Source organism: Rosa chinensis, chromosome 1 (genome assembly GCF_002994745.2).
Source record: "Rosa chinensis cultivar Old Blush chromosome 1, RchiOBHm-V2, whole genome shotgun sequence".
Taxonomy (NCBI): domain Eukaryota; kingdom Viridiplantae; phylum Streptophyta; class Magnoliopsida; order Rosales; family Rosaceae; genus Rosa; species Rosa chinensis.
The window spans coordinates 53,045,427-53,063,688 of NC_037088.1; the positions used below are offsets into that span (position 1 = coordinate 53,045,427).

The following is an 18,262-nucleotide window of genomic DNA, read 5'->3' on the forward strand; positions in this document are numbered from 1 at the left end:
AAATAACATCGTACAATCACTGCGTACTCTAATAATAAAATTTTGGCACCATCAATGATCCAAAAGTATTTCCCTTCATTTATGTCTCACAGTCCCAAAATCACCACCATCACTTTACCCAAACTACCACCAACATCACAAGCAATCCAGCCTGCAAGCACAATCGTACATCCTTGCTCGTAACAAGAAGACCAAGTTCTGCTCGCGGGCCATTAGAAGACGATTATAGTAGAAACTGTATATTAGATCCTACCCAGAGCGGAGCTCCGCTTTGAAATTAAATTGCGGAATTAGAGTTTAGGGTTACTTTTCGGTCGCATATCTACATCTCGACCATTCAGTTTTTAGGTACTAATGTATATATCATCTCTGCAAATTTTCAGCCAAATTGATGATCATTAAAGCATTGATAACTGCCTTAAAGTTAGTACGGTTCAGGTTGGACAGATTCAGTTCGTCCATTGGTTTAAGCGAATTAGATACCTTAACGATATCAATTTAGCTGAAAATTTGCAGAGATAATCTATACATTAATACCTAAAAACTGAACAGTCGAGATGTGGATATGTGACCGAAAAGTTACCTTAAACTCTAAATTCGCACTTTAATTTCAAAGCGGAGTTCCACTCTGGATAGGATATGTACGCATATATTAAAATATTCGGATTTTCTTGATAGACCCACTATTCGATCACATATTCGCATCTTAACCATTCAGTTTTTAGGTATATATGAGTAGATCATCTATGCAAATTTTCAGCCAAATTGGTAATCATTAAGGCATTCAAAATTACTATTTACAATTATGAACACGAACGGTTCAAGTTGAACATATTCGGTTCGTTCATTGATTTTATCTAGTTCGATACCTTAACGATCATCAATTTGGCTAAAAATTTACATAAGTGATCTATACATTATGACCTAAAAACTGAATTATCGAAATATAGATATGTGATCGAAAAGTGAGTCTATTTAAGGAAATCTGCATATTTTAAAATATGCGGAGATTCTTAATAGAGAAGGACTGTATATATATATATATATATCTATATATATATATATATATATATATACAGATTTTATCTAAAGCGGAGTTCCGCTTTGAAATTAACGTGTGAAGTTTGAGGATGATTATCCAGAACGGAGCTCCGTTTTCAGTTGCATATCCACATCTCGACCGTTCAGTTTTTAGGAACTAGTGTATAGATCATCTCTGCAAATTTTCAGTCAAATTGATAATCGTTAAGGTAATGAACGAACTGAATCTGTCAACCTGAACCGTACTAGCTTTAAAGCAATTATCAATGCCTTAACGATCATCATTTTGGCTGAAAATTTGCAGAAATTATCTGTACACTAGTACCTAAAAACTGAATTGTCGAGAACACGTTAATTTCAAAGAGGAGCTCCGCTCTGAATAGGATCTGTATGTAATATGTATGTATCTATATATATATATATATATATATATATATATATTAAACTGTAGTTAGGATGCAACCTATCTAGCTCAAAAGTCAAAACTTTTTATGGACATTAAGCAAAACCCTATACGAATTAAAAAGTTTTTATTTTTATTTTAAATTGAACACGAATTAACAATGACCACATTGCATGTTAAGATATAAAAGGGATTTCCTCTTCCTAGCTTAGTCTTTTTGCATCGCTTGTCGGGTTATCAATTAGTTAATAAACTAAATGCATATATGATCTAAATTCCGCATCTTAAAGGATGCAAAAGGCGCATAGAGAATGGAATTAGGGCCGGAAAATTGGCACATAACGATAACAATGTTGGGATTAATGGAGCACTATACCACTGTTTGGTGTATTTGGAATTGACCTTATTGTGCTTTGTCAAATGTGACCAGCTTTTAATCTTTTGGTTGAATTTGACCATCCTCTGCAATTAATTTCATTGCCATTGCCATTTGCCAAAGTATGATGTCCACCACACATGATGAGCAAAAATGGTACCTGTTTTGTAATCATGGCATTAGCATGTGAGATCAAAACAACAAAATCATTGATATATTATGAAAGAAATTTAGAGTTTTCAATCACAAGTTGAAAATAGATGAAGAGATGAATGATATTACAAATTGCAATATAAACGCTAGTAAATCTGAAAGAGTGCTAATGAATGCAATCGTCCCTATTTTAATTTCTATCCACTCATTGATATATTATGAAAGAAAAATAAAGTTTTCGATCACAAGTTGAAAATAGATGAAGAGATGAAAGACATTACAAATTGCAAAAATAAACACTAGTAAATTTGAAAGAGTACTAATGAATGCAATCGTTCCTATTTATATTTCTATCCACTCATTTAAATGCCTGAGTTATTATATAATTTCATTTACCCTTAAAATGCATGTGAAACTAATTAGTTGGTAGACAAATTTTTTTTGAGAAAGAGTTGTTAGTCAATTTTGTTTGAAAGACAAATGTAAATATAACATGACAAACAAAACAACCTAACATGCAATCTTTGATATCTTGCCTGTACGAATGAAACTACACAATGTCGATATGGTCTGCACTTGATAACATCGGCTGATTACATACATTTCTACTGTAATTTTATCATTTAAGCGTATGTACCGGACCAGATAAGATTGGTACTGACAAGTACTAAGAAAAACAAAACTACTTCATTATCTAGATATAAATATTCAATCCAAATACAGAATAAGATGAATATAAATTTACATCGACATAATAATGACACAAAGATGTAACCAAGTCACCCTAAGTAGGCAAAGCAAAGAGTTTACTAACCAAATGACATAATCGCGTCACCTTCATCTTCTATTTCCTCAAGCCAAGCTAAGACCTAAAGACTAGCCGCCAAGAGAGCCGACACCCAATAAACCCAGAAAAAGTTCAATGAATTAAAAAAACACAAGAGGTTTGACCGTTCTCTCCGTCAGTCCAAAAACCGTTTGTGGGGTGGAGAAAGTCATGATGAGTTTTTAATTATTTTTATCTCCGGTCAGACCTAATTTAGTAAATTCTCCACTCTCCCATTTCGACCATTATAGACGCCGCTTACCACGCCTACCTCTGCTTCTTCTTTCTTAATCATATTTAGTACAAGATTAGCAACTACTAATTAGATGGGGGTGCCCCTAAGTACTTTGACTCCCCATGAAAATACCAGGTTGCCCTATCTGCATGGTCAACCTCAGCTGTTATGAACCAAAACCCTAAACCTCTATAGCTATGAGATTTAGAGGTGATGAGCTTGTGAATCATTGGCATTAAGAAAAATTTGCAGAGCTGGTCATTATTGTGATGCAACAACTAACCCTGCCAATTCTTCAACTTTCAACTACTTAACATGATCAATTTGTGATATAATTGCACAACAACTGCTTAAACAATATGGCAAATGGCAATGTAATTCTTTCTTTCATCATGAAAGATGAGGTAATTCTGGACAGCAAAACACATAAATAAAATGGACCCATTGTCAAAATGGGAAACCAAAATTGAAGAGGATCAAGTTTTAGGTAAAACTGCAATGGTGGGCATAAATTGGGTTTTTAGTAATGTACTTAAGGAAGAACAGAGGTGCCCTTAGTAAAATTAGTACCCAAATTTTGTGCTGAAGAAAATTTAGGAGGTCGTGCCAGAAAGTTTTGGCCCACCATTTCCTGTAATTTTTTTTTTTTTTTTGGGTTTACAGAATTTTGCAATTGGCTGCAGCTTTAGAGAGAGAAAGAGGAGAGAGAGAGAGGGACAGAGACTCAAGGTATCATATCTCAGAGACCCACAAAAAAAATGACATAAACGGAGAGCACAGGAAAAATGGAAGGTTGAAGACAGCGAAGCAAATGTCGATCCAAGACCCACCTTCCCACAAAACCAAAATAAAAATGTAATCTTTATTAATTTGATTTTCAATTCACTATGCTGAAAATCCATTCTTTTATGTTTTTGTATTACAGCGAGAAAAGGTAATGGTCTTCTGGTCTTGGACATTTTCATTGGACATACTATTGTGTCGTGGGTGCCCACTAGCAGCTTTTTTGTCTTCTCTTTTTTCTTTGATCTTCTTCAAAATTTTTGATTTTGATTAATTAATTTCTCTGACTCTCTCTCTCTCTGTTAGTAGTGTGATTTTGGATATTATATAAGTATTTTGAAGCATTTGTTTTTTCTTCTTTCCCTTTCCACCCTCAACAGTAATGATTTTCTCGTTACGGGTATCATCCTTGTTGTTGAGGAATCTGAGGAGTTGTCCTAAAAAGAGAGAGTTATTATTATCATTATTATACCCTTTGAAAAACAAAACAGGGTTATAGAAGAAGAAGAAGAGGAAGAAGAAGAAGAAGAAGAATCACAGCTCTGCACGAGTGTGTTTCTTTTCATTCTGATGTGATATCCTTAATCTGCATAACAAAAATAAAACAACCCAGAAAAAGTTTCTTTCATTCTTATTCTCTCTGTTTTTGGGGTTCTGGGTTTTCTTTGCTTTGTTGGGACACCCTTGTGTTTGTGTTTGTGTTATGTCTCAAGCAAGGCAATTTCAGATGGTGGGGGGTAACAATAATATTCCAGGCCATCAATACAATGACACAACTTTCACCAAAATCTTTGTTGGGGGTTTGGCTTGGGAGACTCAGAGGGAGACTATGAGGAGGTACTTTGAGCAGTTTGGAGAGATCTTGGAGGCTGTTGTTATTACAGATAAAAACACTGGAAGATCCAAAGGCTATGGATTTGTAAGCCTCCCCATTTTATCTTTTGTGGATTTTGGTCTTTCATTATTTGCATGTATCTTTCTCTCTAAGCTTTTTCTGGTTTCTGATATCATAAAATTTTTGATCTTTTCTTAGGTCACATTTAAGGATCCAGAGGCAGCCATGAGGGCTTGTCAGAACCCATCTCCTGTTATTGATGGAAGAAGAGCAAACTGCAATCTTGCTTCTATTGGTGCTCAGAAAACTCGTCCACCCACTCCTCAACATGGTCTCTGTCTTTCTCATACTAAAAGTTTCTCTCTTTTTTATTTGATTTTGAGTTTCGATCACCAAATTATATCTTCACTTTGATATCCACTTTCATGAACATGTTAGTGATCTCCTGGATCATATTCTCAAAACCCATTTTCACAGTTGCTGCTGTGTTTGTTTGGTAGTGAATTGAAATGTGGATCTAAAAATGCTAGGATTGGATTGAAAAGAACATGAATAAAGTACTTTTTTTCTTTTTTTTTCTTCTTTTGATTCATTTATTTTGGTAATGCAGGTTTTGGAAGGTTTAGACCAGCACCTGGTTTGGTAGCTCCACCTGCTTTTCATGGCTCTTCATCCACATACTTCCATCAACCCAGTGGTCAATACACATTTCCTTATTCAGCTTATGGGTGAGTTATAAAATCGTAGGGAATGATTGACCCAAATCTTTCTTTCTTTCTTTCTGCATATTGTTATTCTGTATTTAATATATGAATTCTTCTGGGGTTTTGCACTTGCAGGTACTCTGGATATTCACAAGATTCCATATATCCCATGGTAAAATCATCTATCATTTTCATAAATTCCTTTCTATTTTGGGCTTCTGATGCAGCATTGGTTCATATTCAATATTCACAAACAATTGGATTAAACAATGTCATTCTCTGTTTCTTGCAGAACTATTATAGTGTTTATGGTGGTCAACAATTCTCACCTTACTACACCACCACAGCTGGGGCATCAGGGCCAGCTGGCATGTACCAAAATTACTACCCATACTATGCTGCTGCTCAATATGCACAGGCTAGTAGTAACCAAGCACAAGGCTTTGGAGTTCAATATCCCCAAATGGTGCAGTACCCATATTTGCCTCAACACTATGGTTCTTCAGCTGGGATTCTCTCACTTCCTTCTTCAATCCCAGTTGCTACTACCACTTCTACCACCACAGGTAAAAACATAAATCACCCTTTTCCACATTCTTTACTACTAATCAATTTCAACCATCTCAAGAGAATTTGATTACATGCAAATTCATGTTATAGGTGTAACAATAGCCTCTGGGGTAACTGGAGCTTCTGCAACCAATTCTGAACAGAATTCTTCGAGTTAAAAGATAATTAACCACATTGGTAAATGGGTTATAGTTGATCAGGTGCAAAAGTTAAGGGAACATGTTAATAAGGAAACCACATCAAAAGGGTGCCTTGCTGCAGATATATATCAGCAACCAGAAGAATAGAAGAAAAAGGGTACCAAAGTCTGCATTTTAGAGAAGCTTGCTTGTGCAACTAACATCATCATCATCATCATTGTCTTCAATCATCATCATACATGTTCGGGATAATTAGGCGAAATAGGGAATCAAGTCTTTTTAGTAGTTGTTAGCATTCATTAGGAGAAGAATTTTAAGGATCATAGGACTTAATCATTCATGTATTGGCTGGCATGGCATGGGGGTGGAAGCTAAATATTGGCTTTGGATTCTACCTCAGATACTAATTTACCAGATGATTGTGTCTAGGATGCATAGAGCATCCAATGACATATACCCTCTTGTTTATATTGGAAAAGTGAAGGGATGAAAAAGATTGATTTTATATCTTTGAATCCCAGTTTGGTCAAAGCTAGGAGGAGAGCTTGGCCATTTTAACTTGTAATTTTTTTTTGTTTGGTCCACTATTCATGATTGATACTTTTTGAGATCACAGGATTAGTTGGAAAAATAGAAGATTTGTCTCTCTTATTTCTCTGTTGGTAGATGCTTTTACTGTCACTGGGCAATGTTTAGTCAGTCTGATTCAAATTCTTTTGCATAACCAATCTCTTTCGAGCTTTGAAGAATGTGTTTGGCATCCAAGGGTATCTCACAAAAGTTGTCATGCTGGTTTTTCAGAATCTGCTTGTTTTTAACTTTTAAAGGTGCAAATTGAAATTCAGGTACACTAGGGAGGAAAATGAAAAGACAAGAGTTAGTAACCTTCTATAGCACATTAGCACCATCCAGATTATATTTAAAATTGAAATTAAGGACGGAGTTTGAGAGGGAATTTGGGTGTTCAAGAAAACTAGAGCGCTTTCCTAAATTCTAAATAGTAGAAAACAAACAAGAATAACAAGCACAAGGGCTTGTACACTAGTGATGCCAACAAATTGTTCATGTTTTAACCAAGAAACTTCGTGTTAAAAAAAGAAGAAGAGATAAAAACAGTTTTGGGGTGGCAGCGGGCCTGGGTCTGGGATGGAAGTGGTTGTGGGCTCGGAGCTTGGGCCCATTGGCTCTGACGTTGCAGGTGATGGACTGGTGGGGCCTGATGGGTTAGTGACTGGTGGGCCTGCATCTTCTATTGCTTTTGAACCTGATGTTGCAGGAAGCACAGCATTTGGGCGTGCGGAAATGGTGCCAAGGTGAGTGGAGCTTGCAAAAGGGGCTAAAGCCTAGCTTGGTGGTGATATCTCGTGAATTTCATCTTGATGAACTTGTCAAGGTCCCGGTTACTATTGGGAAGATCCCAAAGAAGAAGGGTCGCCCTAGGAGTCGCAGTAACAAGCCCAAGGATCATGATGGAGAACTTTCCAGCAGGAAGACCAACTTGAGGCTGAGGTTGTTGGATGTTCAAGACTCTGAGGTAGGTACTAGCTCCGACCCTAAGAGGAAGGAGAAAGTACTTGTTTCGGGTTCAACAAAACAAGACATTCTAGACTCAAGCCTTTGCAGAAGGGGTAATTTCTATATGTTTTTCTAAGACTTTTCTAGTTGATATTTGTACCACAATTGTGTGCCTGACAGATTAGATTAGATAAATATTTTTTTCTTAGAGGGTGAGATTATTCTTATGTAGTTTTAGGCTTGTTGTTCAGCGAGCGTCTCTTTAGATTTTAATGAGTTTAGTTGTGGCTTAAATAGGTTATCCGGTTTGTCTAGAAATCTTATATAAGTTCTGTTAAATTCTGGCATGTTTTCATGGCTTGATTATTAATAAAAATCAACCCTATTAAAAAAATAAAAAACAGTTTTGGTAGTGTGAAGATCTTTAGTTCTTTACCATGTTCCACATGGTGTCAAAATCCAATTCTAGTTATTCAATTTGTTGGTTGGTTGACTCTATTTTATGGTTAAAAGCGTTATAACACCCATGCATGAGGACAATAAAATTAAATTTATATCAACTATCTAGATTATACTCATAAAAAATGAGGTCTAAGGAACGGAAAAAAAAAAAAAAAAAAAAAAAAAAAACCCTAAAGAGATGAAAACCCTTCTCTCTCTTATTGTGCTCATTCTTGCACTCCCACTACTACTGCCTCCCTGTGTCTGCGATTCTCAAGCCGATTCTGGCCGACTTCCAATTCCAAGGCCTTTGGGTCCGATTCTCCCCTCAGCTTCAAGACGTCTTCGTCCCCCACCTATCGTTCATTCTGATGAACTTCTTCTACCTCTTCACATTGATCCTGGGGTCGTGGCCTTTGATGGCACTGATCATGGGGTGCCTGGTTCATTTGGACCGCTCCCTTGGGCTGGTGGCTCGAGTATTTGGTCGCGACTGAATATCAATGGCAGGGTGGACAATTTTATGCTCAGCGATGGCTTGCAGTCGCGGTGGCGGTCGGAATATGAGTGGAGATATGATTTTCAGACCTTTGAACTAAAGAAGCAGTTCGGGTATCCCGAACTCGATTTTGAAGAAAAATAATTTGCACCCTACTTTGGGAAGGTGGATGGATGCGAGTTTGCATTGTTTCATTGCCAGAGCTGTGTCCCAGGCTATGGCTACGCCGATATTGCAGTCAGGCTGACAGAGAGTGTGTCTGGGCTTGGTGATGGCGTTGCAGTCGAATAGGATGATGCCCTATTTGGCGTGGTGTGGACATTGGGGTTTGATCGGTTTAATCCGAGAATTGTTATAGAAGATGGTGTTGGCCAAGTCATGGCTCCACCTGCAACCTGGCAGAGGATGGGAGGAGCCGGTGCTGCAAAACAGGCCATTGGCGTTAGACCTCTAAGAGCTTGGGTGCCCTTTGAAATTGGGGTATTCATTGTTCCCTGGACTAGCTTATGGGCCCATGTTCCAATTAATGTTTGGGTTTTGCATTTGGGCTCTTGGTAGTTAGTTTGGAGCCTTACACTAGGGTGGTTTTTTACTATTAGTTATGGGTCTTGCGGGTCAGAAGTAAGGGTGAAAATAAACAAAGCCTTCTAAACTGGCAAAAGCTGCTGCTGAAGATGTTATGAGGCTGTTTTACACAACCAAACCTCCTAGCCCTAGCTTGATGGGAAAAAATATAGATAGGTGTGGTAGGGGCCTTTATACTATGTCTTATTATTCTCCATAGTTTATAGGCTCACTTCAAATAAGTGAGCGATTAGTTCGAATATAGATGGTCTGTTTCTACGTATCACAGTAGTTCTCTTACTACAACTTCTTGATCTGTCTAGTTGAAGACAACAAAAAGATATGTAATGGTCATCTTGGCATGCGTTAATGAAATCCACATTTAAAAAAAAAAAAGGTTGATAGTCAAATTAAGATGATTATGAGAAGAAAGGTGAATGCTCGGGTGGGGAACAGTTAGTTATTAGGGCAGCTTTTATCATTCTACCTTTGAACATATATTATACAAAATGTTGATATGACTTCTACTTTCAAAACTTTTTTCCTTAGAGGGTGAGATTATTCTTACGTAGTTTTAGGCTTGTTGTTCAGCAGGCGTCCATTTAGATCTTAATGAGTTTAATTGTGGCTTAGATAGGTTATTCAGTTTGTCCCAGAACCTTATATAAGTTCTGTTAAATTCTGGTATGTTTTTATGGCTTGATTATTAATAAAAATCAACCCTATTAAAAAAAAAAAAAACAGTTTCGGTAGTGTGAAGATCTTTAGTTCTTTACCATGTTCCACATGGTGTCAAAATCCAATTCTAGTTATTGGATTTGTTGGTTGGTTGACTCTGTTAAAAGCGTTATAACACCCATGCATGAGGACAATAAAATTAAATTTATATCGACTATCTAGATTATACTCATAATAAAGAGAATAAAGGTTGATAGTCAAATTAAGATGATTATGAGAAGAAAGGTGAATGTTCGGGTGGGAAACGGTTAGTTATTAGGGCATCTTTTATCATTCTACCTTTGAACATATTATACAAAATGTTGAGAGGACTTCTACGTTCAAAACTTTAAATCGCCTTCTATTTTGTTAGGTATATATTCGGGCCAAACAGCCCAAACAAATTAGACAAACTCAAGCCTACATGACTTGCTCACTAATCACAGATCGAACTTTGCAACTCTACGACTGGGATTCAAATTCGAGATATTCTTAATGGATGTGGTTACAGGCTCGTCAATCTAGTTCTAGATCATATTTGATTCATTGCTTAGTGAAATTGATGATTGATTATGTTTTGGAACCTCATTTTCAACCAAACAATCGAGAACCACCTAACATTCGAGAAACTCACTATCTTGCTCGCTTCTTCGACTTTATTTCTTTCAACCGTCCTCCGAAGTGATACATATAGCAGTTTTATTTTTCAGTCCTCAATGCAAACGATGTCGTTTTCATCTACATCAAAACATATTAACCACTTTTGGGTTATGGACCTTTTGACTTGTCAGTCCACATTCTTCAAATGGGCTTCAGAGATATGAGGGAGCCCATTTAAGCGCCTTTAAAAACCTAGACCTCGCTAGAAAATCAGAAACCCTAAAGCAGAGCCATTGTGGTGTTGCAGCAGCCGCAGAGCACTCTTAAGCACAATCACTCTCAGATCTCATCTTCCTCAGGTAAACCCACCTCTCCCTCCCTCCCAATTCCCCAAAGGTTTAGCGTTCATTTGTTCACTGTAAGAGTATTAATTCTGGTTCTGGTTTGTGGTTTATTGCAGAGCCATGTCGATTTCAGAGATTGCTTGCACTTACGCCGCTTTGATCCTCCACGACGATGGCATCCCCATCACTGTATGCTTCGTTTCCTTCTCTGCTTGATATTTTCATAAAAAGTTCGGATTTTTTGAGTTAATGGTTATTGGGTTATCTGTGCTGGGTAGAAATTGTTGTTGTTTTTTTCTAAGCTGTTATTGTTTAATCTATGTTTGTGGGTTGGTTGTGTGTTTGTGTTCTGAGGCTGTTGTTATGGTTGATTGGTTGTTATAGGCTGAGAAGATTGCCGCTTTGGTCAAAGCTGCCAATGTCTCTGTGGAGTCCTACTGGCCTGGTTTGTTTGCCAAGCTTGCTGAGAAGAGAGACATCGGTGACCTCATCTTGAATGTTGGTGCCGGAGGCGGTGGCGGTGCTGTTGCCGTTGCTGCCCCAGGTGCAGGCGCCGCCGCCCCTGCTGCAGCTGCTCCAGTGGAAGAGAAGAAGGTAGTCGAATTATTCTTATGAGATTATGGAATTTGTTTCTGTGGTTGAGTTTTTGAGGGGTTATCTGATATGGGTTCTTTGTTTGTTTGATTTTGCAGGAGGAGCCAAAGGAAGAGAGTGATGAAGATATGGGATTCAGCTTGTTCGACTAGGAGCTCCTTTCAGAATTATAAGCAGTGATTTTATGTTTCAGAACTTGTAGTACTTTTGAGACGATTTTACTTTATTTAATCTACTAGGGTTTCTCCCTTTTGGTTTTGGAATTGTGTATTGGTGAAGACAGATTGTTCAGAGAGTCATGAGTTTCTGGGCATTCATCTTAATTTTGAATATTTGCGTTTAAGCTTCGTGATATATAATTATGTTGCCCAAAGATTTACCTGCATGTGGTTGCTTGAGAGTATTGATGTGTTATGCATATAACTTGGGGTAGAATATACAAATTGCATGACTTAAGGCTATGGTTGATTCTCTGTCAGAGTGAAATTTCGTAGTGGCTTAATCTTTTAAGGAGCTAGGACTTTGATTGTGTTTGGGTTTTAGGTTTTCTAAACCATGGTAGAATAGTCTTGAGATGGATGAGAGCTAGAATCAATCCTTTCATGTGTGTGGGACACAAGTTACCGGAGTTTGAAAGCTGAATGGTGCCTGAATTGTTTGTTGTCCATAACAGCCATCACCTCTGCTCTTAGGTTTTATGTTTTCTCCGTCCAATTTGTGTTCTTATGGTCTTCTGCCACGAGTAGGCTGGTCACACATTTTTGAATTGGCCAGTGTTTAAACCCTGGAACATAAGTAGACCTTGTGGTGAATGGTAAAGCTGATTTGGTGTTTAAAACCCTGAACCCATTGGCATAAACTGTTTGGTGTTTAAACCCCTAAACCCATATTGCCTTAATTGTGGAGTTGGTGTTTTGCTTGATTAATTACGGTTTGGTGCAAAATACAAGAAAAGATAGATACAAATTAGAACAAAAAATATTGATTTTCATTTGCACTACTAGCTATTAGGCTGTGCGGTGAGAGCCACAACTGCCTGCAGAAACTAGGCTACGGTTTCACTTATTAATTATATACTTATGCCTCCACAACTGCATAATCTTTGTCACAATACACTCAAGGCGGGTCAGTTCGGACAGCAGATTCTGTTCCGTGTTCACAAAACTGAATCAACAGGTTGAACTCGTTTTGTTTTCATGGCGTTGCGACATTTTCCTTGGAGAGGGGTGCAATTTCTTCACCGTCACCATCTAGTCCGGGTTCGCTGTCAGCAACACCCAAACTTAGCAGCACTTCTTCCCACTTCTTAGCAGGTCCCTGTCCCAATGTGCCACAATCGCATTAGATATGGAATATCGAGATTCTATGGAATGGATTATCCATGATTTTCATGTATCATACCTTCCATGAGAAATCTTGAGACATGCAGTTCTTAATGATCTCAGCAAAAGCCGGAGTTCCATAAGTTCTAAGAGCTCTTGTAACAGTTGTGGCCACAGCTTGTACATCCACAGGATCAACAACGTCACACTGAAAGATTTATAAAGATTTATTTCTAAGGCTGAAGCTCACACTAACGTAATTGAAACTCAGTGCGAACCTAAAGAAAAATATGTATTACCTCGACATTGAAACTTCCCATCTGAAATCCTGTGAATCCTTCTTTAACAGTGTCTACCAACCCGCCAGTTGATGCAACAATGGGAACCTGCAAAAAGCAGGGGTGAATTAGTAATAGCCACCCAGTTAGAAAAAACAGTATGCTAATTCGAAGGAAGAACTTCTTGGAGGCACGGATCTTACAGTTCCATAACGCATAGCATGCAACTGAATGAGACCACAAGGCTCAAATCTGCTGGGAATCAACATAAAATCAGCTCCGGCTGTTATCATATGGGCCAGAGGAACGTTAAATTTTGCTACTCCTCGAGCTTTGTCAGGGTATTCTTCTTCCAATTGGAGAAGCTGCTTCTCCATTGGTTTTTTGCCAGTCCCCTGAGAGAATTGCAGAATGCAGCTTAGGTTAGTATAGATATAGCTTTTTAGTAATTAGGATGAAAAATTTGCAAAAGGGGGAAAACATCTTCCATGTCTGGTACTTACAAGAACTATAATCTGAACATTCTCTTTGATGAAGTGGGGAATCGCTTCTATAAGAATATCTGAACCCTTCTGCTCTTCAAGCCTACCAATGAAACCTATTACAGGGATGTTCTTATCCACTGGCAAACCGACTTCTGCTTGGAGGGCTTCTTTCAAAATAGGCTTTGCATCCGTCACCTAAGCAAGCCAAACTTCAAAAACTTGCCATATAAATCAAAGAATCTGTTCATGGAATTTCAAGATTAATAATTGTTCTTACCGTTGTCGCATCATATTTGACATCTGTATACTTGTCAGTTAACGGGTTCCATTCCTGGACATCCATGCCATTTACTATACCAAGAATTCCAGTTTTCCGAATAATGTTATCCAATTCGACTCCTTTCTCAATTGAAGAAAGAAGTTCTTTGGCGTAGTACGGGCTAACGGTCAAGACCTTGTCAGATTCTAAGATTCCAGCTTTCATCCAGTTAATTTTCCTCCCTTTCACTGGTTTGTCAAAGCTGTAGAATTGGAATGAGTCATACTCAAGATGCAATCATATGATACCACTATTCTATTGTGCCCAGAAAACCATACCCATCAATGAAGTCAAAGGAGCTTTTAAATGCAGCTGGCAGATTGAGAAGTGAGAAGTCTGCGAATGCAAATCTGCCTTGGTATGCAATGTTGTGAATGCAAAAGGCTACCTGTAACAAGATTGGCACACTACCTTAAGGAATTGCATATGACAGGAATGGGCAGAAGACAAATCGGTTTACACCAGTCACTTACTTTGGCACTCTTGTATATTCCTTTGCATTGATATATGGCTTTCAGGTAGCATGGGAGGAGGGCTGTGTGCCAGTCATTGGCAATGAAAACAACATCTTCTCCTGCATGTAGGAAGTTCATAGTATCAATTCATAAATGATTTTTATTATTTTATATAGTCAGTATTGGTTTAGAGAATTGTAGTTGAGTTTTCCTACCATATGGTCCTGAAAAATATTTGTTGCTGGTAAGATTCAGAACTCTCGGTGCCTCTAGAGCTGCCTAAAACATATAAGTTTATACAATCATCAGAATTGAACATAAAATTGCAGGAAAGAAAAAGAAATCAGTAAGGACAGGTATAAGATGCAAGGATTGATATACCATTTCCTAACAGCTTAAGAGTAACTAAGAGTATATGCAACACAAATTAGAAACTTTAGGCAAAAATCCACAAGGCAATCTCTTCAGCAAAAGCTGCCCTTTCGACCACTTCTCACTTAGAACCAAACACCTACACAACCATTTACTGATGTATGATGCAATCACTTGTGCAAGAAGCCTAAATCTTTAATTACAAAAAGCATCGTACATAGCTACATATAGTGGTGCCATAGGAGATTAACCGCATATCTAAAACCTTTTTGTGGTCATCTCTTGCATATTTAATGAAAGATCAACTTCACAGAGTAAATTTCAGAGGATTCCAATAACACATGCAAGCACAAAGTGACGAAGATGGAGATTATACCTGGCATAACATGCTGAATCTAAGTTGGTTGTCTGTGTAATCCTTACCAGCCCTAGGCCCATATATTTTCGATGCAGTTTTCCCCCATACCTTGAAAAACCAGAGTCACCAAGACACCAAATTAAAGTTTGTCCCTTTTCCAACTAATCAAACTATTCGACTTCAGAAACAACAATGACCCAAAAGACCAACCTTTTCGAGAAACAGCGGGTGATCCACAAAAACACGATCAACCCCTCGTTTGTGGCAGTGAAAAAACCGAACCGTCTCAATCTTCTGTCCTACTTTAAGCTACATACACATCATCAATGTCAAAAAAATTGAAGAGTTCATATCTAAATCCCGAAGTAGATTATATAACTACACACACCTCTACTGTCACTTCTGTATCCCATGCATCTTTGTACTGATCATAACGCGGTGAAACAGTCATCACACGGTGCCCATTTGCCTGAAAATTGATCATGTTCACTGGTCATGCTCTCATTGATCAATATATATATAATTTGGTAGTCAAAAACAAAGAATTGAAGGAAACAAAGGGAACTTACAGCCATAGCTGGTGGGAGACCTCCAAGAACATCTCCAAGTCCACCAGTCTTGCTCCATGGACCAACCTCTGCACCCACAAACACCAAATTCATCCCACTCCCACATACAATAGCACCCGAACGCTTCGAACTCCGAGTGTTCAATTTCCTCATTGCAATCGATTTCGCAGTCGCTACGTTCAAAGCTCTCAACCCATTATGAGTCGGGGCCTGCTTCCCAAAACCCAAGTTCTGAAACGTCGGTTTAGCCTCTGGGGAAGATGACACGCCGTAGTTGACATGAGCGCTTGTGGAAGTGAAGCTTGAAGCAGTGACAGTTGCCATTAATGGCTAGCAATGATCTGAAAAAGAGTAGAACTTTTGAGAAACTAGATCACTGTAAAGTTAGGAGAAAGCAATCATCAGCAAAAGGGAAACAGAAAGCTCACCTACCTAGACAAGGCTGCAGTGAATGAGTTCTTGTTCTTCTTCTTGACCAAAATGCTCAGGTGCCGAACACTCTGGGGCTTTAAAGCAAGTGGTCAAGAGGGTGTGGGTGTAATTTCCAGTTTTCACATGGCGACTAAAAGATCTTTGTTGAGGGGTTCGAAATGGCTAGGACCTCAAGATTCATTTGCGGTCTACAAGTTCCTGAGTTGCGGACCCAGTTTGCAAAACGCATGGTGGAATATGCTCAAAGAATTTCTCGTGTGCAAATTGTTCCTGGACTGATGTTCAAGTAGTAGGGCAGGGAGTTGGGTCAATGTCTGTCCACGTCCGGCTCCGTACAACCTTATTAGAAGAGAAATTTCATTCGTAATCAAAGATTACAATGAGTAAGGATCGACAATCAACATGGATGTGATAAAACGAAATTTTACTCACACTAGACATCAGACTGAAAGTCCAAACATACTGTTGGAATCCAGAAAACCCCGACTCTAAACAAAGTGTAAAAGCTGATTAACAATACTTCTTTAACAAGACAATGCTAATTTTTATTTTCCTCTCGTCTTGTAAGTCGTCAACTACAAACTTGAACTAAATAATAATAAAAAACTATCGCACAACGCCTTTATGGCAAAGTCAATTAAACATAACTTCACTTTATAACCCTTACACAGGAATAGTGCATCCTTGACATCTCATCTCTCGTCTAGCCAAGAAGACCAATTAAACCATACAATCTGCCAACACAAACTCGCCACCCAGACTCTAGAGTCCACCCAACCAATCATTTGATCGACCAAACATATACTCTTTATGATTCCGACCTGATGAAATTGGATTGTTGGAAACCCAGACTTGGGACTGCGGTAAACCCAAAACTACCACCACCCTACTATCGACACCTTCTCTCGCTTGTACCATCTCAGATACACCAAAACCGGGTATGGAAATACCAAATGCAAACCCTCCTCCACCCCTCAAGTTCGCATTTAAATTTTTCGAGCTTATATATTTTTAACCAATTTGAGTCTCGTATATAACTTTTATAAGGTTCATAAACAACATGTATGTGAGACAAAGGAGGGTCTTTTGTCTTTTACAATAAATTCCTTGTATTTAGGAAGCTAAGCACCAATGTGCACTCTATGTTTCTCTAGCGCCTTTGGAGTAGTACCAAAGCAGTGGCGGAGCCCGAAAATGATCTCAACTGGGGCACTCAAAAGTTTAAAAAAAAAAAAAATTTTAAAATGAAACTTAAACTTAAAATATATCAAAATTGTAATTAGAATAAGGTTAGGGAAAGATCAATATTTATTTTTGTACTAAAAAAGATCAATATTTTTTTAGATTACATATTTTATTAATCAAACTTATAGTTTTTAGATTTTAGACAATTTTTCATAATGAAAATATAATTTATCTTTGAACTTTAAAACTATATGAAAGAATACTATTAATTTTTTTTTCTGAGAAGAAATAATGGTATTAATGTTAGAAAAAGAAAGAAATAAAAAAACAATTAGCACATTGCTGAGAATAAATAATAGTATTAATGTTGAAAAAACAAAAGAAAGAGAAAAAAAATAGCAGATTGCTGCTACCAGCAATCGTACCAAGAACCAGCCCAAGATAAGAATAAGCCTCTACCACTACAGCAAGACAGCACTCAGAGTTATAATGAAACCAAATTTGTATATATATAAAAATCTCACTGGGGCACGGGACCCACCGTGCCCCAACGTGGCTCCGCCCCTGTACCAAAGGAGGGTCTTGAATGTATAATGAGTATGTCTATTTCTACGTACCACTTGTGGATACTACTACTAACTTCTTGTCTGTCTATTTCCTTAAATGACAATGGAATGGTATGTAACGGCATATTCTGGCTTGTGATTCATACTATTTCCCCTTGAACGAAAAAAAAAATGATCATGAGACAAATCGTGTTATATTTGAATAAGCTTGCTTGTTGGAGTGCGGCATTACTAAAACATTGTTCATAAAACTCGGCTTTTCCTTTAATAAATTTCAATAACCAAATGTTTAACTTAATTTATTCAAATTGGAGATCAAGTGATTAAAAATTCTCCGAGTGCACAACTTAAAATATGATTTCTTCATGACTTTTTTTTTAGACAGAAACAAAACAAGAAAAAAACTACAGAGAGAAACCTCTAGGCACTCCCCCACTCAGCTGATCTAAATAGAAAGCATGTGACAAAAAAAGGGGGAGACAATGGTGCCAAACTGCTGCAAAACGATTCTGAAGATCAAAGTTTGCTAATTTGTCTGCCACAAAATTAGGTTCCCTGAAAATATGTCAGAACCTAATGAA

General features: G+C 37.8%; 3 protein-coding genes across 4 annotated transcripts; 2 read left to right on the forward strand and 1 right to left on the reverse strand.

Annotated features, from left to right (window-relative positions):
* The first annotated feature begins 3,752 nt into the window (after window positions 1-3,752).
* On the forward strand, window positions 3,753-7,862 carry LOC112182155 (RNA-binding protein 24). Its single transcript, XM_024320603.2, has 6 exons — window positions 3,753-4,736; window positions 4,851-4,983; window positions 5,263-5,380; window positions 5,492-5,528; window positions 5,649-5,922; window positions 6,017-7,862. The coding sequence occupies exons 1-6, from the start codon at window positions 4,521-4,523 to the stop codon at window positions 6,082-6,084; spliced, it is 846 nt and encodes a 281-aa protein (XP_024176371.1). The 5' UTR covers window positions 3,753-4,520; the 3' UTR covers window positions 6,085-7,862.
* Window positions 7,863-10,621: 2,759 nt separating this feature from the next.
* LOC112182156 (60S acidic ribosomal protein P1) lies at window positions 10,622-11,719 on the forward strand. Its single transcript, XM_024320604.2, has 4 exons — window positions 10,622-10,761; window positions 10,863-10,935; window positions 11,131-11,340; window positions 11,439-11,719. The coding sequence occupies exons 2-4, from the start codon at window positions 10,867-10,869 to the stop codon at window positions 11,490-11,492; spliced, it is 333 nt and encodes a 110-aa protein (XP_024176372.1). The 5' UTR covers window positions 10,622-10,761; window positions 10,863-10,866; the 3' UTR covers window positions 11,493-11,719.
* Window positions 11,720-12,298: 579 nt separating this feature from the next.
* On the reverse strand, window positions 12,299-16,089 carry LOC112182154 (granule-bound starch synthase 1, chloroplastic/amyloplastic). Of its 2 annotated transcripts, none has more exons than XM_024320602.2 (14): window positions 15,931-16,089; window positions 15,499-15,839; window positions 15,318-15,398; window positions 15,140-15,238; window positions 14,948-15,037; window positions 14,415-14,478; window positions 14,218-14,318; window positions 14,023-14,132; window positions 13,703-13,946; window positions 13,444-13,620; window positions 13,144-13,335; window positions 12,962-13,048; window positions 12,742-12,870; window positions 12,299-12,657 (listed from the first exon to the last, which is right to left on the reverse strand). In XM_024320602.2, exons 2-14 carry the CDS (start codon window positions 15,820-15,822, stop codon window positions 12,535-12,537), a joined length of 1,821 nt encoding a protein of 606 aa, XP_024176370.1. In that variant the 5' UTR covers window positions 15,823-15,839; window positions 15,931-16,089; the 3' UTR covers window positions 12,299-12,534. The 2 variants fall into 2 exon arrangements, with proteins under 2 accessions (XP_024176370.1, XP_024176369.1); XM_024320601.2 differs by having other exon boundaries at window positions 15,927-16,085.
* Window positions 16,090-18,262: the final 2,173 nt, after the last annotated feature.